The 21,494-nt window shown below is 43.5% G+C and overlaps 1 protein-coding gene across 1 annotated transcript in view; it reads right to left on the bottom strand.

Moving 5' to 3' along the window:
- Positions 1-17,505, bottom strand: part of ILDR1 (immunoglobulin like domain containing receptor 1) — a 29,705-nt gene extending 12,200 nt beyond the window's left edge. The window contains exons 1-4 of the mRNA XM_030329326.1: positions 17,325-17,505; positions 5,652-5,822; positions 4,157-4,306; positions 160-279 (exon numbers count right to left, since the gene is read on the bottom strand). Of these exons, the coding sequence (XP_030185186.1) occupies positions 160-279; positions 4,157-4,306; positions 5,652-5,822; positions 17,325-17,379 (496 nt within the window). The 5' untranslated portion in view covers positions 17,380-17,505. The remainder of the gene's footprint in view (positions 1-159; positions 280-4,156; positions 4,307-5,651; positions 5,823-17,324) is intronic.
- Positions 17,506-21,494: the final 3,989 nt, after the last annotated feature.

The raw sequence follows: 21,494 nt of genomic DNA, 5'->3' as shown, positions 1-21,494 counted from the left end.
GAAAAGGAAAAGGAAAAGAAAAAAAATAAAGTTTAGTTTTGGTAAGGGACCTTCAGAGGTTGGCAATCCAACAATAACCTGGGCTTGCTTGTTTCTGTGCTGTATGTAAAAGTGTCACAGCAATGAGGTGGCTAAATAGAAAGCTCCAACAGCACTTACGCAGAACAATGAGCTTCACCTCCTTATCTGGGTCTCCTGATGTGTCCCCTGGAGCCTCAATGGTGCAATAATACACTCCATGGTCCCACCACATCACTTCATTAATCACAAGGTCTGCTCCTGCAGGGAGGAGGGAGAAAGTACCAGGTGTTAAAGGAGAGGGCCCTGGTATCTGACCTATGGCTTAGGACTCAGCACTGTCCTTCCACATCCTTAGGGCCCCCCCTCATAGTTCTGTCTTTTTTCTGAGACCATCCTATTTCTCCAAACAGTCTAATAATGGTAGAACTCACCTTTCATTGAACCCTACCAGGTGCCTTGAAAGGATTTTGGACATCACCTCATTTAATTCCCACCACAGCTCACAGTGGGTGAGGTGACATTACACTGTCACCCAGGGTCTCTTCTCCCTTTTTCTCTCAGTCTTATAATTTTTGGTCATGTACATGGCCATCTAGAATAAAGTAACTACTTCCTGTCATCTCTTACAGGTGGACATGAACATGTGACTCAGTTCTGGTGGATAGAATGTAAGCAGAAGTGTCACAAGATGGCTCCCAGGAACTTTCTTAAAACAGTTGGGGAACATCTTTGTCCTTTTCTTCATCTTTTCTTTTATACTGTTATCAGTCAAGCACATGTGATGACTGCCATCTTGGACCATGGGGGAGAAAAAGACTTTCTTGGTGAGCTGGAGCTGGGGACCATCCCTGAGGACTTAATGGAACAGAGGCACCACACTAGTTTTGGACTATCTACCTCCAAATTTATACATGAGAAGAAAAAAACTTCTTTATTAAGTCACTAATATTTGGAGCTTTTGCTTATTCATAATCAAACTCTACACAATCCTGATACACTAACTATGATTGGCTGCATTTCAGATGAAGAAACCAAGACTCCAGGAGGCTAAGAAACTAGCCTAAGAACAGAGAAATAATGCTTAGCATAAGTAGGTTCAAATCCATGTCTCTCTGTTGCAAAGCTGGTGCTGTTAACCACTAAGTTCTAATGTCCTCTCCAAAGTGGGTAGAAAACTCCACAGCCTGGATCCCTCACTGGCTATGAATGGATCCCTCTGGATCTTGAAGGGATGGGTTATGAGATGAATTGAATAAGTAAGGATGAAATGCCACTATTTTAAGGGTAAATGTTATTCAATGCTCAAGAAAGGATTTTCAGTTCTCATGAGCACCAAGCGCTGTGCTACTTAAGAGAGATGAATGGTATGTTCAAGTTTAGTAAATGCGACAAATCTTCACTAAAGACCTTTTGTGGGTCCAGCACTGAGTCAGACACTGGGAAGATCTGCAGAGGAACCAGACTCCTCTGTCCTAACAGGGCTGAAAGTCCAGTCAGAGGATCCAGGCAGCTTCCACATTCCTGCTATTTCACCCACAGTAAGTGCCAGGGGACATCTTCAAATTCTTTAAAAAAAAAAAAAAAAACCCAAAAAACCAAAAACAAAACAAAAAAACCCTTCGCATTATGGACTTGCTCCTGCTTAGCTGGCAGTCATATTTACAATTCTCCATTATCTGTTTGTCAAAAAATATTTATTGAGGAAATGAAACAGAAATGCAAGGTCACGCACCACTGGAGCTAACTTCAACTTTTGTTTCCTTCTCTTTCTACGTCAATCTCTACAATATTTTCCTGCCCATGATTTTCCAAACACACTACCTTTCCCAGAAAGAGCTTCCCCTAGACTTGGAAGAATGGGGAAAGTGTTTTGGAGGAGGTTCTCCCTCTAAGTTAATGTGTATCATAGGTCTGCCCCAGTTTTTTTTTTTTTATTTTTAAAAGTTTTTTTTTTTTTTAACGTTTATTTATTTTTGAGACAGAGAGAGACAGAGCATGAACAGGGGAGGGGCAGAGAGAGAGGGAGACACAGAATCTGAAACAGGCTCCAGACTCTGAGCTGTCAGCACAGAGCCCGACGCGGGGCTCGAACTCACGGACCGTGAGATCATTACCTGAGCCGAAGTCGGCCGCTTAACCGACTGAGCCACCCAGGCGCCCCTGCCCCAGTTTTTATTAGAAACATAAACATGTTTTTCAGGGATGTCACAGTAATGAGGACATTCAGATATGTTAATATTTAAATTTCTTTATGTTTATTTATTTTTGAGAGAGAGAAACAGAGCATGAGTGGGGGAGAGGCAGAGAGAGACAGAGACCTAGATTTCAAAGCAGGCTCCAGGCTCTGAGTAACGCGGGCTCAAACTCATGAGCTGTGAGATTGTGACCTGAGCTGAAGTTGGACACTCAACCAACTGAGTCACCCAGGCACCCCTGGATATGTTTATATTTTAAATGATCCAAGAACTGATTTGACAGGGTCTTTTCAAATGACGCAAGCACAGAGCAAAGAAGTGTCAGAAAACAAGGGTTCTAGGAAGTCACAACAAGCATGGAGGTAGAATTAAAAACCAAGGGGGAAATAATGGTTTTCCATGAGAGTAAGGAAGAAGCAAAGTTTGATCCAAAAGTGACTGGGAGTGGAAATAGTGGATACTATTGTTCAAAATTAGATGAAAGAAAGAAAGAAAGAAAGAAAGAAAGAAAGAAAGAAAGAAAGAAAGAAAGAAAGAAAGAGAGAGAGAAAAGCAAGGACTGTCTGTCACCTTGTCACCTCTGGGGAATATTATCCTTCAAAAACTAAATGAGACTTGCCAAAAGAGACTTTACATTTTGGAGTCAGATCAGGGCTCATTTTGCAGGTTCTGGGAAAAACAGAACCACCCTGAATCTTTGAGAATGTACCTAGAGACCAGAATAGGACAGATGTTCACTAAAGCTAAGAGTTTAAGGGCTGGCTTGGGGAAAGCAGAGATTGCATGTAAAAGGATCAGGTTTAAATATTACAGCTAAAGTATTAGACACCAATCTGGAAGCAAATATTAAATTGGCTCCCTTTAAATGATCTACCTTTAAATGGTCATCAAATATTCACTGATTTCCTCACATTGTTGCCACAGGTACCCTGAGTGGCCTGCTTAGTGTATTCTCTACCATTTTTCCCCTTTTAAGCAGCAAATATTTATTTAACACTGCACATGAAGCTCACTGAAATAGGCTCTGAATTATGTGCCAATAACCCATCATGGCAATCCTGGATTACAAGGTAGGAATGTAGGGCTAACCCTCCGTCCAAAAGCGTGCTCAGTGATGGTAACTAAAGTTCACTGCACACTTAATATTTGCTAAGTGCTTTATGTATATCAGCTCACTTAATCCTGACAAATCTCCACGAGATGGGGAGTACTATGGCAAGTCCCATTTTGTAGAAAAAAATCGAAGGGACTTACCCAAGTTCACATACCCTATAAGTGCAGAATGGGGACCCACACCAGAATCTGACTGCAGACTGAGGGTTCTAACCACCACTCCGTGTACTAGGCATAAAGAATAAACATGCTTTAGACATAGCTTTCAGATATCACGTTTGATACTTACTTCAGTGTAGGGAGACAGAGCCTATTATGTCCATCTTTCAGATGAGGTAACAGACGCCAGAGAAAAAAAATCTGCTGCTGGTCAATGAACTAATGCTCTTGGTCAATGAAGCCTAACGCTCTTTCCTCTACCAAAGGGTGATGATGGTGTCAAGGTGGTCACCTACTTGAAAGCCCCTTAGATATATACAACAGGAGTGGTCAGAGAGAAACTCAGGGCCCTGGGGTTCACACAGGCCCTGAGGGCAATTTATGGGAGGGAGCAAACAAGACTGATCCACACCTTAGCCATGAAAAAGCAAAAGAAACCACCCGCTCCCAGACCTTTAGCCAAAGCTGTAGGACATCTTCTCATCCAGACACCAACTTCCAGGGGAGTGACTTCAGATGGTGGTACAGCATTCTATGTATCTGGCAATTTCCTCAAACAAACAAATGGAAAAAAAAAAAAAAGGGGGGGGGGAAATCCCCACAATGACTCAGCCTGTCAGGCCTGGTGTCCGCCACCCCCATTTCCCTGCTGCCTCCCCTGCACTCACGGTTCTGGATGGTGATCTTGCGCTGCCGGTAATCCACCCCCAGCACGGGCTCATTCTGCCCCCGCCTCTGAGCCACGATGCGAACCTCCCGCTGGCTGTCATTGCAGTCATTGGAGGGGTCCTGGCCCAGGGATAAAGCTGCCTGGTAAGCTGAGAAAAGGGGACACAGCTAAGTCACACAGCAGGGGGAATTCCCATGAAGAAAGGCACCTTTAGTGTTCCCTGGGGCAGGGAAGCTTCTCAATTTTTCCTGAGCTCATGCATCTACTGGGAATCTTACTAAACATGAAGATTCTGAGTCTGCGGGTCCGGAGTGAGAATCTGAGAGTCTGCATTTCTAATGAACTCCCAGGTGATACTAATGAACTTTTGAGCAGCAAGACCCAGACCCCTCTAAAAGGCCATCATTTCTAAATCCTGGCTGCATGCCCCCATTTCCCATCCCAACTACCCTTACCTCATTTTTGGTAACCCCAGATTCTGCCCCCACAGGGTTCATCTACCTGCCCTTACAATGCATTTTCTGGTGGCAAATGCCTACCACCCTGGTCTCTTTTCCCTGGCCCTTTATTTGAAGAGTAACCCCCTGAAAATCATGCCTTGATTTAGAGATGTGTCTTTTGGGAACGAGGCCAGGTTCTGTCAGTGACTCAGACATTTAGGTATCGGGGTTCATACTGTAAGATGTACTGTAAGTCAGGGCTGACAGAGGTAAAGCTCAGGCCTCCCCCCATTTTTCCTCATCTCAGGAAGCTCACTTCCTTCCTTATAGACGGCATCTACTTCTACTCTCAAAAATTTCTACAGGGTTAATTGTCCAGGGCTGCCAGTGAGGATCTGCATTCCTTTGTTCCTTGAGAGAGGCAGAAGTAGACAGCTAGAAAGAGCTTTGCTTTCGGAGCACAGAACTGACATGAGTGGGGCAGCCACTACTGTGAGGTAGGACGTGGCTAAGCATAGGTAGGGGGAATTGTGCAGCCCTGAGAATGTATTCCCTGGGGGCAGTGAGCTCTCGCTCACTCGCTCACTTGGAGGGTTCAGTCGGCCACCAGGAAGGCTGACCATAAAAGGGAGTGTGGCAGTGTGCGGAGGTTCACAAATGGCCACTCCTCAGCATCCTGGAGGGTGTAGGAGGCTTCTTGTCTACATTCTAAGGTGGTGAAGGTGATGGCGGCAGACTGCAGACTCATCTCAGTGTGCTGGCATGCAACCAAATGGGCTGGGAGGCAGGACTTGAGCTGCCTTTTAAAAAAAACTTAATGTCTGAGCTGCCTAAATCTTTTCAGGAACAAGGTAGGACATAAATTTTAAAATAAAATAGTATGTGACCAGGAATAAGTTAGTTCATCTGCCTGGGCCATTTATCTATCAAATGAGGGGGCCACGTTAAGTGATCTTTGTGGCTTCTCATAAGGATTTGTGATCCTAAATAATTCCTATGCCTTCATGGCAATGCTTCACAGAGGGGCCTGGGCAGAGGGGGGAGGGCACTCACATGCAGAGTAGTAGTCAAAGATAGGGTCCTTGCAGAAGGACTTGAAGCGCCACGTCACTACCACATCCTGGAGCTGGGCGGAGGTGGTGTAGTCACATTTGAGGACGACAGAGGCAAACAGGGTGACATAGCGCTCCGTGTGCTGGACGGTCACCAGCAAGGACAGGCACCCTGCAGCCAAGAGCAGGAGAAAACACTGAAGGCATACTATGTCTCTGAGAGGTGACCTACTTCTGTTCATGGAGTGATAAAAGCCATGCAAATAAGTGAACACACTGTCTGACTAGATGGGGGCTCACAGGCAGAGTCAGAGGCGGAGACTGCAGACACTCTGGGCGAGGTGGAGGACAGAGCAAGGATGACTTGCGAGGGTCTCATCCGTCCAGCAACAATACAGAAACCGTATGAAAAGAAGGCTGTATAGGTACTGGCCTGAGCCTGCTAATACATGCATACATTTTCTCATGTCACTTTTCTTAAAATGTTTCCCCACTTCCCCAAGGAAGGATTCTGTGTCTCCCTCTCTCTCTCTCTGCCCCTCCCCTGCTCATGCTCTGTCTCTCTCTCTCTCTTTCTCTCTCTCTCAAAAATAAGTGTTAAAAAAGAAGAAGAAGAAGAAGAAGAAGAAGAAGAAGAAGCAGCAGCCTTCCCTGACTGCAAACCTGGGAAAGGGGCCCTGTGTGTTTTCCTAAAGTGCCTCTTCCTACCCCCAGGCAACACTTTTCACATGCCTTGGTGATGGCCAGTTAAGTGCAGGCTCTGAGCAGGCTGAGTTTGTCTCTGACGCATCGTTTAAGCACGAGCACCTCATCCTGCACTGTCACCTCCTTGGCACCCAACAGATGTTTGTTGAATAAATAATGGAATGAATGACCAAGAATACATCAACAGTAGAAACTGGCAGTACAGGTTGTAGACATAAGCATGACAACATAAATAAAAACGATCAGATTGTGACAAATTTTATCAAGAAAACTTGAAGAAATTAAGGTTTTTTCTTTTCTCTTTTTTAAAACTCCTTCTCCCCAGCCTCCAAAGCTACAAATATACTTGCAGCTCCAGGTCTGCCTTGATGAGGAACCAGGTGGCACAGAAAGTCAGGTGGACTCTGGCGTGGTCAGGGGTCCACACATAACCAACATCTTAGAATGTTCCTATGTCAATATGGTTTCTAGGCCAAGTTATAAGGGATCTTCTTGTGGGAGGTTTAGCTCAGAATAGTAGTATTCAAACTTGAACACGCACCACCAGGACTTGTAACAGCCCAGATCACTGTCAGTAGGAGTTTCTGATTCAGCAGGACTTGGGTGGGGCCCAAGAACTTACATTTCTAACAAGTTTCCAGGAGACGCTGATACTACTGCTCTGGGCATCATACTCTGAGAACCACTGGTGTCGACTAAACTAAAAACAAAACAAACAGGCCTTGTACTCTGAGACAACTGGGTTCAGATAACACTTCGCTATTTATTTGGACATTATACAAGTTTTTTTTTACTCTGAGTTTGTGTTTTCTCAGCTGTGGCTGGAGATTAGAGTAGTCCTAACCTCATCGGGTCCTTGAAAGAACGCAGTGAGACCATTCTCTTCTGGCACTTGGCATGGCGCCTGGCACATATGCTGCTGTGTTAGTGTCGGAGTCTGAGTCTCTTTCCCTCTTTTCCTTTATCATGAAGGCCAGAGAGAAAGGGGTTCAAGTTGGGGTTCTCTCCAGGAGAGTTCTCAGGTGGAATGGCTTCAAGGTGACTGTTTTACTCCCACAAACATTTAGCGCCACTCTCACCCCTTACAAAACAGCTGGATGAGCCTGGCTCAAAGGCCAGAGCCATGTGGTTCTGAGTCCTTCCTCACCTGCTGGACACAGCCCTCGTGAAATAGTAAGTGGTGGCTTGTGACGGGCACATGCACCCACTTTTCTCACATCCACAGAGAAAGAGCAGAGTGCTGCTCAGGACAGGCCCTTGCCCCCAGAAATGACCTAAACTGTCTCTAGGGCTGGGCTGAAATGAGGATGTGCCTATGACAGACCTGCTGGAAAGAGGATCTGCAGGGGAGACCTGTACCTGGGCAAGACTTCATGGAAGAAAAATATAAGCTGGACCTTAAGACTCAGGTAGGATTAAGATCACACGTGAAAAATAGGGAGAAGGCAGAGAAACTCATGGCTTCGAGGCAGAAGAAGAGAGTGAGCAAAAGCCCTTATCAGAAAGGAGCAGTTATTTACGGGGCTTGGAGGGAACCAAACTGGCTAGTATTCTGGCTTTATGGGAAGCAGAGGGATAAATAAGGCGGGGCTGGTGGTAGTGCATGGGGGTGGAGTCTAAATCACACTGAAGCATGTATTTCTAGTTAATGTATAATCACTGGAGACTTTTCTGTAGAGTAATAGGGCAAAAGTGGTGTCTTTGGTAAGACTGATGACTTCCTTGTCCAGCTATAAAGATCATCATTTTAAAAATGAGCCTTGAGTAGTTTGGGAGAAAAACAGCTGCTGTCTTCTACCAGCTATAAGATTCCTGGAAATTAGTCCAATCTGAAATCGAAGAGCCAGTGACCAGTGTCTCAAGCCTAACATGGATTGCTTTGTAATCTGCTTTGTTAGTTTTGCTTCTCTACCCTCACCACCCTCCTTGTTTTTTTCCAGAACTGACCTGACATAGACCTTGGAACTTTCCCCCAACACAGCTTTAACTGAAGAGAAGTCGCTACAGGTAAGCTTTTGACAATGTCCAGGATGGCACTGTCAACACCAGCCTATTTTGCTCAGCAGATACACGGATTGGAATGGAAATAAAAACACCTATTTGTGGTCTAAACAAAATCCTATGTCCACACAGTACTTTCAAATATTTTCTTTTACACATTAAAAATGATCCCTGGGAGGAGATGAGCAGTGCCCCTTCATACACCGCAAATCTAGGACTGGAAAAGGTGAGTGGCCTGTCTGTAGTCGCTTTACTTTCTAATAAGGTCAGAGTCAAGATTCCACCCCTGAGCAGTACTCTTGCCACTCTGCCTGGTTATTCTTTAAGTAAAGGAAGATGTTCGGTACTCACTAGCCTGCAAATAATTGTGGAGTGTGGAGCCAGGCTATAATCGGCAGCAATCACTCTGATACTGTGATTGATTGATAACCTGCATGTTCTTTATTTTCCTGAATGGTAATGTGACATAAATAGCAATTTCTTCAGAGGACTCTAGTGAATATTATTTGTATAGAGGTGGAACATTTGGAGGGAGGGCAGGTTTGCTGGGAGTCAGAGAAAGGAATTTGGAGCTAGAAGTTACTTTCAGGTAGCTTTGAAGATTGCTGAATCTGACACTCTGAGGAAGAAGAATGGGGACAAGGGTGATCACCTTTATTGTCAGATTCCCATTCAGCACCCTTCCATGAATGCCTTTATTATGGCCAAAACATACCTGAGGTGACATGACTCACCTTTACCAACGTCAGCACTGGCTTTGCTGGCTGGGTATTTACTCTTTCATCCTCTCTCAGATTTCATCCCTTATGTGAATTTCAAGCCTTGAAATAGATCAGGTTCCCACAATTTTGACTGAACTGAGCTCACTCCCACTCTCTCCAGGGTTCTTCCAGCCCCATAGCATATGCACTCTTGGACCTATACCCCTTGCCCTTCTCCACAAAGAGAGTAAGAGTCCCAGGACAAAAGGTACTGAGCAACCAGCAAACCTCCCTCCCTCCCCTTTTCTCAGCTGTTGCTGTGAATCTTAGGATCTATTGTGTGCCAGGTGATGTACACACATTGCCTCTAATCTTCACAAAACCCTCTAGGGTGGGAATCCCTCTGCTCATATATGTGGGCCAAGCTTCAGAGACTATAATAAACCAAGCCCTCTCAGCCTCAGGATTTGGTTCTGCTGGCACCCAAACCTGATCTTTCACAAGCAGGCAAGCTTGACTTTCCAAGTGGAAGTCAGGTGTTAAACTCAAAAAGTAGGAGGATTTTCCAGATTGGGAGGAGGACAGCCTATCTCAAAGGCAAAAACTTCCCATCCTTCTTGTTCTGTAGCCTCAGACTTCTCAGTAAAACTAACCACATTGGTCATGCACACTACTAAACAGGTAAAGTTTTCAAGAAGAGACTACGAATAGAAGAATCTGGGCTGAAAATAGGGACAGATTCAAAAAGGTAGATGTCGATGTTGGATCTTTGCTTTTTTTTTTTTTTTTTTTTGAGAGAGAGAGAGCAGGGGAGAGGGAGAGGGAGATGGGTGGGAGGAGAGAGGGGGGAGGGGGGAGAGGGAGGGGAGAGGGAGAGGGAGGGGAGAGGGAGAGGGAGGGGAGAGAGAGGGAGGGAGGGAGGGAGGGAGGGAGGGAGAGAGAGAGAGAGAGAGAGAGAGAGAGAGAGAGAATCTTAAGCAGCTTCATGCCCAACACAGAGCCCAAGGCAGGGCTCAATCTCACTATCCTGAGATCATGACCTGAGCCGAAATCAAGAGCCACCTAGGCGCTCCGGATCTTTGCTCTTTAAATTGTTTTCAAATTCTTATATTTCTTTTCTTTTTTTTTTAATTTTTAATTTTTATTAATTTTTGAAAGACAGAAAGAAACAGAAGGTGAGCAGAAAAGGGGCACAGAGAGGGAGACACAGAACCTGAAGCAGGCTCCAGGCTCTGAGCTATCAGCACAGAGCCTGACACAGGGCTCGAACCCACAAACCGTGAGATCGTGACCTGAGCTAAAGGCAGATGCTCAACTGATGGAGCCACCCAGGGGCCCCTCAAATTCTTATATATTTTTTTCTATTTTTAAATTTCCTTCATCCTGTGGTATCCCCTTCATTTCCTAAATATCTCTATCATTTTCTTTTGAAACTTTAATTCTGGAGAGTGACTTCCTGAGTTCAGATTTTGTCTCCACTCTCCCACCAGCTAAAAGACCTAACAAATTATTTCCAAACTACAATTGCCTCTTTATGCGGAATTATAATAATACTTCCTTGATAATGTTGTAGTGGGGATTAAATGAGATAATAAATGTCCAGCATTTAGCAAAGAGGGTGGGACATAACAGGCACTGAAGAAACATTAGCTGTTACTTGTCTCATTTGTACTTATCTTGCCTACTTTGGAGATTGAAGTCAACTGACAACAGCATGTAAAAGCATTTTGAAAGCATTAAAATGATACAAATGTAAACTGGCATTAAAAGCTCTTAAAGCTGCATCACTTTGTCCCCTGGCAAACCCATTCAGTTCGTCTCCTCTGGGAAAAAGGGAGAGAAACCTGTCATCTAAGGATTGAAAGGTAACTTCAGATGAGATATTGGAGTTTGTGGGAAGGAGGGAAATGGTAGAGGATTCTGTTTCCTACCATGAAGTACTTTTTAAGACTACGCTCAGGTGCCAGTGGGGACTACATCCTATATTAAAGTCAAAGGACCACCAATGAAAGAAAATTATCTTTACAGCTAAATGATGTGTGTTCCAAACATATGCATATCTCTGTACATTACTTCATTCAATAATGTCTTCCCTGTGTAATATCAGATTGGGCAAGATGTTTTACAGTGTCTAGAACATATTATCCATACAGCATAGGGACAGAGGTATTCAGGGGATTGAATGGCATTTCCTCTCCTTTACACATGAAGGGCCCTGCCTGGAGGGGTGTGGCGGGCAGCAGGAGAGCATGGTCTTTCCAGGCAAGGGGCTTGACCTAGTGCCAACACTTGATGGAAGGTCTTGATTCTTGAGTGATTTTTAGGCACCCAGGCACCTATGATCCATTAAGCAGGTTAACAAAAAGTACACAGGTTTAATCCTATCAGAGTTTATGTCTGAGCAAGCTATCTCCCCAAGTATATTTGCCGTCAGTACTTGTTACATTTCCTTAGATAACAGTGCAAATATAAAAGGAATCAAGGGGAAGAGGGAGTGGCCATGAGTGTGAACAAAAAGGGGTTGAGAGAATTAGGAGAGGAGAAAAGAGGACAAAGAGAAGGGGGCTGGGGTGGGGGTGGGGGTAGGAATTAGGTCTATGTATTACATGTTTAACAAAGGTCTGGTATCTGCTACTCAACAGTGTGAGGCTTAGGGTGGTGCTAAGCATGTGGCTACACTGGGGAGGAAACATATACTGAGCACTTGCTATGTTGTTAGCCATGGTCTTGGGTGCTTTATTATATAGTATCTCATTTAACCTTTGTAAAAACACCCATGAGATAAGCCTTATTTTATCTCAATTTCATAAATGAGAAAAATCCTCAGGGAGATGAAGTAACTGGTTCAGGACCACACAGCTAGTGTTTGCCAGCCTTATACATGGCTGGCCTTATACATTAATGTGTGCCTTATACATGGTATGCATTAAACATTTGCTGACTAAAAACAAATTCATACAAGACAGGCTAAACTGCTTGGAACAAATTTTAAGTGCTCTAAAAGTATAGAAAACAATTAAAGTTAACCATTTGTAGGGTGGCAGACAAAAAAAACAAAGAAGGGTGTGTATTGCTGGGAAAGGGGGTACAAGAGCATCCCCATATCAGCGGGAGAAGGCTGCCCAAAGCAGTGAGTGAGGCCAAGAATGAGTGAGCCCTGAAATCCAAACAAAGAACTTTAACCCACTCTATAAGCTATGGGGATCTAATAGAGGTTCTTGGAGGAATAAAATGAAGGTGAAAAAGATGAACCCAGGTAGGTTAACCTATCGTCTGAGTACCTGGTTGGAACTAGACAGAAAAGAGGCAAGATGGTTAAGGTGCTTAAAATAGGCTAGTGTGGGGCGCCTGGGTGGCGCAGTCGGTTAAGCGTCCGACTTCAGCCAGGTCACGATCTCGCGGTCTGTGAGTTCGAGCCCCGCGTCAGGCTCTGGGCTGATGGCTCGGAGCCTGGAGCCTGTTTCCGATTCTGTGTCTCTCTCTCTCTCTGCCCCTCCCCCGTTCATGCTCTGTCTCTCTCTGTCCCAAAAATAAATAAACGTTGAAAAAAAAAAAATTTAAAAAAAAAAAAAATAGGCTAGTGTGAGGTTTATCACCTGGAATAGAAAAGAAGGGGCAAAGCCTGGGATTAAGAAATAGAACAAGGTTTGGGAAATGAAGAAAGTGTCAAAACTGCTTTCTTCTGACCCCACCTTACCCTAAGATTCATAGATTGAAAGATACAGAAATAAAGATGAGGGAAATATGAGACATGACCTGAATCTTCCCAATTCTTTAAACACAAATTTAATTCTCCCCCAAGGACAAAATGAAACACACTACTGGGCTGAAAGAAACCCAGGCAGATGATACATTAATTATCAGCATCTCATTCCACTGCATTGTTGTTGGGGCAACATGTTTAATAAGTAGCATTTAGTTAGACAATCTATTTCTACTTCTGCATACTAGGATTCAATTAGACAAAACGAATTTACTCCATGGTATGAAACAGGGGAAAGAGCAATGTACTAAAAATGAGGATGCCAGGGTTCTGGTCCTAAGTCTACTATGTCAACCTGGCACTTGTGACTTTCCTGAACACAGATTTCCTTACCTGCAAAACTGGTCCAGAGAGGAAGACAGACAGAGACTGGGAGTGAGTTCTACTTGAGTTTGGCAGAGTCCTGGGATTCTGGGGAGGTACGTCAGGGATCCCATGGAGGTAAGGAAGGAGCCAAGTGGACAGCTCCCAACCACCACCCATACCCTCCTCAGCCTGAGAAACTCTGCTTTCCTATCCACTACATTGTGAATCGAGATGTCATTCAGTCTTCAGTGTGATCCCACACTTTACCCCCATCACCAAGGGAAAATTGCTGGTCTATATGCCAAGAATCTTGTGTCTTAGAATCAGCTGGCTCATTTCCCAAAGAATGATAATACAAGGTGATAGTTGTGTGAATCTGTAAGTTAACACCACTCTATAATCTTTAAAAAATTCACAAAAGCCCAAATGAGACACACTCTTTTAGAATTTGGGTGGAAAACTAAACTTTCATTCCAGGCATAAACTTTGAGGCTCAATGGAGGTAACCAGAACTATCAGCCAATAATGCAAAAGGCTGCAGAACCTACCTTAGATTATCTTAATGTTTTGTTTTAAGGGGCAAGTATCACTTGTGTGCTAAACATTTCTTTTTAAAGAAAAAAAAACTTTGAAAAAGTACAAAAACGAACAAAAACAATGACAACTGATCTCTCCACAGCTCAGAGCACAGGGACTGGGGTTAACTTCCCAGGACTCCGGGACCTGAGAGGCTCCATCAGGGCCCCAGGCCACACTGACTAGACTTGCCAGTACCCAAATCTGACATGATTTCACTAATGGCCCACACTTAACAACTGCAGAAACCTGGATGCTAACTAGAAGCTTGGGTTAACTCTTCTTTAGAAACAGAAGAGAACAGTGTGCTGGATCAAAATGAACACACTCTAAGATTTTCCAAAGCTCATATTGCAATCTGCAGCAGACCTTGAGAAAATCAACTTACTGGATTTTTCTATTTAGTGTTAATTTGGAGACTATTTTCTACTTATTTAAATGTTATTAAAATAATATGTGATATCAATCTGTTATTCTTTTACCCAACATAGTAATGGGTTTGTGTGTGTGTGTGTGTGCTCTTGTTTCTGTTTTATAAATCTTCTATATGTGTCCATGTCACAACATAAACTGTATTTCTTACTGAGAGCTGTAAAAAAAGTTTGAAAAGCACTTCTTTGGTAGATACCGGAACTGAGAAAAGTAGTTTGATTTCTGTTTGATCTTAGGGAATTTTAGGAAGTTTCGTGTAAAAATGAAGAGGCGGGGGCAGTATTTCCTGAGTGATGACCATTTTGTAGACCCTGTGCTTGATGTTAAGCCATCCAACAAGAGCTGGCCTTATGGGGACTGGAGGGTGGGGGTTGTGAGGGGCTTATCAGGAATTTCACCTGTTTTCTGGATGAAGGGAATTGAATTCCTCCAAAGTCACAGCTAGTAAGAGGCAGATTCTGAATTCCAACCTGATAGTCCACTGACTATTAACTGCAGTTTCTTAGCTATAGGGGAAGGAGGAGGAGGGGAAACTTAAATTGCTTCATTCAAGTTAGCTCTAAAATATCCTACTTGGATCTAAATCATGAGTATCATCACCTCACCACCATGGCTAACATTCATTAAACCCTCACTTTGTTTCAGCCACTATATTAAGTGCCTTAAAATCTTCATTTCACTTAATCCTCACAAAAACCTTATGAGATATGTACTATAATCATCCCTGTTTACTGCAGGCTTTCAGTAACTTGACCAGAGTCACACAAACATTGTGGATGCAAAATCCAAATGCACATTAAATAGTTGGATGAAGCTTTTTCTTTTATATATACCTTCTACACATATTCGGGGAAAATATCTGCTAAAATACTATTTCCCCTCAAACTGTTGGAGTCTGAAGAGTTGAAATCTCAATTTCTCACCTATGAAATAAAGTTGAGATTTGGGGCACCTGGGTGTCTTAGTCAGTTGAGTGTCTGACTTGATCTTGGCTCAGGTCATGATCTCACGGTTCATGAGATCAAGCCCTGCATCAGGCTCTGCACTGAGCATGGAGCCTGGTTAAGATTGTCTCTCTCTCTCTCTCTGTCTCTCACTCTCTCTCTCTCTCCCCCTGCCCCTCTCCCCACCCCCCCCCCCGCATTCTCTCTGTCTCTCTAAAATAAAAAGGAAAAAAAAAAAGAAAAGTGAGATTAGATGTTACTTAGGACTTTTTGTGAATTCAGCTTTCTCTAGTTCTAAAATGGGTCATGCAGGTAGGCTTCCATTTAAAGAATGCCACGCAGGGGCACCTGGGTGGCTCAGTCGGTTAAGCGTCATGACTCAGGTCATGATCTCATGGTTCGTGAGTTTGAGCCCCGCATCGGGCTCTGTGCTGACAGCTCAGAGCCTGGAGCCTGTTTCAGATTCTGTGTCTCTCCCTCTGATCCTCCCCCATTCATGCTCTGTCTCTCTCTGTCTCAAAAGTAAATAAATGTTAACAAAAAAAAATTTTTTTTAATAAAAAAAATAAAGAATGCCAGGCAAACACAGCAGTCTGTATAATTTTACCACCTCGGCATCCTGGCTACTAACACTGCATGGCTGGTTCCTGAACACTTGGAGCTCCACTTTCTAAAGCCCCTGTCCATTTAGCAATCTGCTTACTATAAAGAATATACCCTTTGGTTATAATCGCTGTATTTGAAAATTTTTCAGTGTTCAATATTCTTCATAAAAATAGAACTTTTAGAACATTATGCTGATGATTTAAGGATTGGGGTTTATACCCTAATAAAATTGTTGTCTGTAAGGCTTCTTTTCTTATTCTATTGACCTGGATGACTGCTGGCTACAAAGTCCTAATCTGGGGATAGGGTGCTAAAGGGGGGAGATGGGAGTAGACCTCTATTTTCTTGAAAAGGCAGCTCTAGCAGCTTCAGAAATCCCTAGCTGCCATGGAACTTGAGCTGAACACATAACGCACAGGATAGAGGACTGTGAGAAGCTGGGATTTTTATGATTTTGCTGTCACAGTCCCAGCTGGTAACTACTCTGGTGGAATTTGGGGCACTTCAATTTAGGTGAGGTTTAGTCCATTTCCTTGTGTATCATGTGTCGGACACCTAGCCTTCTTAGCTTCAGACAACTGATAGAACATAGATCCTGCAGAAAACAGTGTGAGACAGAGGGTCTTAGGGATACTGATTTTCCAGTTTTCTCACCCTTTTGCAATTCTCCCTCCTTTTTATTCTCAGCATTAAGCTTAAGCTATTGTAGAATCTTGTCTGAATGAGATTTAGTTACATCCAAGTGATTTTCATGTCCTATCAAGCTGGTAAAAATGAAACTCTGCCCATAACTTCAAATTACATCTCCTTCAGAAAAATACAAGACTCAAATTGGTCTGTGAGCAAACTGAGCTGACTTCCCACTGAGATAAGAGGGCAGTTTTTCCTAAAAAGGGGACAAGGGATGGTAAAATGAAATGAAACAGGGAAGAATTTCCAAGGGCACTCATACATTCTTGTTTGCAAGGTCACACCTACATCCTATTTGAAAAGGGTTGAAAGTCCTGCACAGTCATTCAGCTATCCTTTCACCTGATTTTACTCATGCAGATAGACACTCCTGCCATATTTCCAAGAGATACACTGAGACACAAAAACCATGCTTTCCAAAGCAGACACGGTAGGAAAGTTAAGAGAAGGGAGGAAAGGGTGGGTGGTTGGGCTCCTGGTGGGGAGATACTGAGCAAGGGGGAAGAGTTAGGAAAGTGAGCGGATACAAAGAAAGTAGAATAGTGACACTGACCATGGTTAGCAGACAGCCACATGGCTTAGTCCTATAAAATAAGCAAAGTAATTAGGCATCAAAAGAGTGGTGCTTCCACCTTTATCGATTCAGTTTTAAAGACTAAGAAGTACCTAAAGACTGCTGGAGGGAAGCCCAGGGGCTCTGGGTTTCTTTCTTAGTTGCACTTGTTTCAGAAGGGCCTAGAGCCAATAAATGAGGAAAACAACAGGTTCCCACAGGCAGAAACTCGAGCTAGTCCCCGCACCGCCTCGTGCCTGTGCCAAGAGCTACCAGAGCGCTGCCCAGGCCTCCACTACCCTGCCCTGTCCTGCCCGAGGCCAGTTCTGCAAGGCCAGGCAACAATGGCTTCCTGTCTCTCTGCGCCCAGGGTGAGACCCACTTTCCCAAGGCTCACCTGCTGGGAGCCAGGTGAAGAGGAGCAGCCAAGGTGCAGGCAGCTCGGGGCCCATGCCAGCCGCTCTCTGCTCAGGGGCTCCGAGGGCACGTCAGCTCTCTTCCACAGTTTTCACCCCAGGACGCACCACTTCTCCAAGGAATCCCTCCGCCTTCCCCTCGCTCGGCGCGTCCCCGAGCAGGTGAGGTCCGGCTCATCCCCACCTGGGGCGCGCCCCTCAGCCCCGCCTCCCGCCGGGCGCACCGCCCTTTCCTGCTCCGCCCCCGGTCCCGGAGGACCGCGGCCACCTCTCTCTCCTACCTGCCACCGCCTCGCCTCTTCCACCGCAAGACTCCAGGTAGTTCTCCTCCCTGGAACCCCATCTCTTGCCACACCTTTCCCGCTTATAAAGAACGTTACCATTTTACCCCCCAGAAGTTCTTGGGAAATCTCACCCCTAGCAACTTTCTTACCCCTCTTTGGAGAATTTATGTGGACATAACTGTCTAGGTGCATTTCCTGCGTTATTATTTCCATTCCCTCATGCGTGTTTGGAAAACTTTTTTTCCCCACTGAAAACACACTAATATGACGTTTGCACATAATGTTTGCTCAGGTTTTCTAGAAACTAAAGTGTATGGTATAAACTAGACAAATAGGTCTAATTTTCCACAAATATAAAACTCATAGATGCTTATTACAGAAAAGTTAGAAAAATATAAATTATTAGTAATAAGAAAAAAATCATGCTCCCACCACCCATAGTTAGGCATTGTTAATGTTGGTGTATTCCTTTTTATTAGTTTCCATCCTTCATGAAGTGCAGCTCCACAGCCCCTCACTGACTCAGCCCCCCCAAAGTCAAAGATTCTAGGTCACTTTGCACCAGGCCAACTAAGATATAATCCAGTCCTTCCTTCCTTGGCAGGAACCCACTAGGGAACCATAAAACACGGGAAGAAGACACGCTTGCCTTCGGGAACCAACCAACAACATTAACCTGGAAAGTCACCTATACACTGGTCAATAGAAACAACAAGCTATTTTATACACCTCTCCCTTATTAGGGATTGTTCATTGTGCTCTCCCTCCTAGCCACCATCTTTTTCCTCAAGAAAAGAATTATAAAGGTGCATTAAACATGGTTTCTGCCCCTCAGGAAGCTCCCATTCTCATCAGTGACCTTAGAAGTCAATATTATTTCTCTTAAGATTATCTCCTCCTCTGCTGTGAAGGGTTCTCTTCACTAGAGCTACTCGTGTCCCTCATCTCACTTCCGCCCAGAGGAACATCCTTGTCCTGAGACTAATTGGTGGTCAACCAAGTCCCTTCTCCCAATTTCCCCTCCTTCCCCTTTAGTCTGCCTTCTAGTTCCCCAATTGGCCTCTCCCCTTTAAATGTTTTTTCCTGTAGCCACTTCTCTTCAAGAAACTAGGAAGTAAATTCAGGCAGTAAGTACATGGCCAAAGGCAGATGGTACAGAATGTTCAGGGGCCTTTAGACCTTCCACAGTGGGATCTGAGCACAGCAGCAGAAGCAGGATATAATGTGAGGGATGCTCCCCCTACCCCCTCCAGAGACTGTGCACATGCTGTCAGGAACATTGTATGTATCTGAGTGTTTGTCACCCTGAGGGATTTGTGTGGCTCCTGGATTTGTAAATTGCTCTAGGCAAATGTTCAATCCCAGTCTAAAAAAGTATGAGCCCTCACTTTCCCAAACCTACCTCCTACGCCCTTCAGTCCTTGTTTTGATATAAAGGTCAGTTTAATACTACATGCATCTTTTTTCTTTACCACCTGTAAAGGTGGTATTCCACGTGTATGAAGCAATGATCTAAGAGCCTTCTATGCATTATCTCATTACATTTCTACAGTAACTATATAAAATAGGGACTGTTACTCTGTTATTATCAATCCCATTTTACAGATGTAGAAGCTGAGGTACAAAGAAGTAACTTGACCAAGGTAACAAAGCTAGTAAGTGGTGGAGTTATGAATCTAAATGAGGCAGTCTGATTCCAGACCTTCTGCTGTTAGCTATTACACCATACACTCTCACCTAGCTATGTCTCAATGTGTGTTTACAGTTATCAGCTAAGGCAGTTTGTTTCCACATATATCATTTAGCTCTACAGAAAGTAAAACTCCATTCCACTACCGTGAGCTCTCCTGGACCAGTTATTCTGCCAGCATGTACCATTGGTTCAATAAAGATTTGATAAGAATATACATTTGGCTCCGAACAACAAACAGTTCTTTCATTGCTAAATATAGAAGTAAAAATCACTTGACCTGCTGATAGTGACTGAGACAAAAGTGTCCTCATATACAAAGTAACAATAGGTAGTATTTATTAAATGCTTATATTGTGCTGTGCACTATTCTCAGCACTTCAGTAATTCTCTCAACAACATTCTGAAGCAGGTATTATTATTGTCCCCATTTTACAGCTAAGGAACTTGAGGCACAAAGATTCAGTTACTTACCCGGGGTCACCCAGCTTGTAAGCAGAAAAGCTGAGAGGTAAACTCAGGCAATCTGCCTTTGGAGAACACACCCTTAATTATTACCCTAGCCATATTGTGTTTCTTTGTGTTCACTCGTCTAGGGTCTAACCACAAAGTACCAAGCTTATGATTTCATCATTTATAATCATACTTTCTAGTTAAAACTGTCCATAAATGTTTCTGAATACTGTGTCTATATATACATATGCATCTCTGCTTGAGAATAGTTTGATATTTGTACATGTGTGTATTTATCAAGAATGGAAGAAAGAAAATAAAGAAATATGTAATTAAAAATCCTGCTCCAGTTAAACCTAAAGGGAGGCAAGAAATGAAAGTAGCTAACTGATGCTGCAACATTTGGAAATATCTCATTCATTTTGTATGTCTGGCATACAAAGAGCATAGCACCTGGCATATTGCTAGTACTCAATAGATATAGTTGAGTTCTTTATAGTTGCTGGAGTAAGTGACATGTAAGCTGGGTTTGAAAATGAACAAGACTTTGTCAGAGCAATCCAAGCAGAGAGACTGTGTGCAAAAATCATAGCACTAGGAAACAGCATAGTTGAACTATAAGCACTTCAGTTTTGCCAGGGCAAGGTGGGGAGTGGTAGGAAAATTTGTTAGAGAGCCAGGGTAAATAAAGGGCCTTGCATGACCAGCTGGAGAACTAAGACTTTATACAGTAGACATTAGGGAGGCAGCAAAGGGTTTTAAGCTGGACAAGACATGATCAGACTTGCGTGTTAGGAAGATAAATTTGTCAGCAATGAGAAGAATGGTAAGCAAGGATTGAGATGAAAGGCAGGGAGATCAGTTAGGAAACTGTTACTGTGGTCAAGATGGAAATACTGAAGGCTCAACCCAGTCATTGGTGTTGAGAATGGGGAAGAAAAAATACTTTGGCAGACATTTAGAATGTAGAATTGACAAGACTGATGGTAAATTAGATGTGGGAATTGAGAGAATATATATTTCTGATTATTAAGTCTGTGTAGATGGTGTTGCCATTCTACACAGATATACAGAAAAAAATTTGAATCGTTTTAGACACATTTGCACCTGACAGAATAGTGGAGTATCCAAATGAAACCCCCATGGATGGTTCGACACCTTTATTAAGTACAGTTGTTTGAGTGGGGTTGGTAGGAACTACATGCTTAATAAGAGAGGTCTGGGTCAGATGGGACTGGGAGACCTACTTTTTGGTCAGTGGAATATAATCCAAGATACAATTCATCTGGGAGTAGGGCTAAAAGCAGGAGGTGAAAAAATCTGGGGAAAGGAGTTTCAGAACAAATATATTCATTATTACCACTCCTATTCAACATTATACTGATTCTTCTAATTAGCATAATAAGAAAATTTAAAAGGCTGAAAATGAATAAAGATATTGTTATCACAGTGTTTTGATTACATAGACTACTGAAGAGAATCTATATACATAAGGGCTAACAAGAAGTTGCTGAAAACAAGGTCAATATGTTAATGTCACTGGCATCTGTATATACCAGGAACATCCATTTGGAAGATATAACTTTAAAATATACATTTGTGGGGAACTTGGTTGGCTTAGTTGGTTAAGTGTCCAACTCTTGATCTCGGCTCAGGTCATGATCTCACAGTTTGTGGGATTGAACCCTGTGTCATAAGGCTCTCCATTAACAGTGTGGAGCCTG

Source organism: Lynx canadensis, chromosome C2 (assembly GCF_007474595.2).
Source record: "Lynx canadensis isolate LIC74 chromosome C2, mLynCan4.pri.v2, whole genome shotgun sequence".
Taxonomy (NCBI): Eukaryota; Metazoa; Chordata; class Mammalia; order Carnivora; family Felidae; genus Lynx; species Lynx canadensis.
This window is presented reverse-complemented; position numbering and strand designations above follow the sequence as displayed.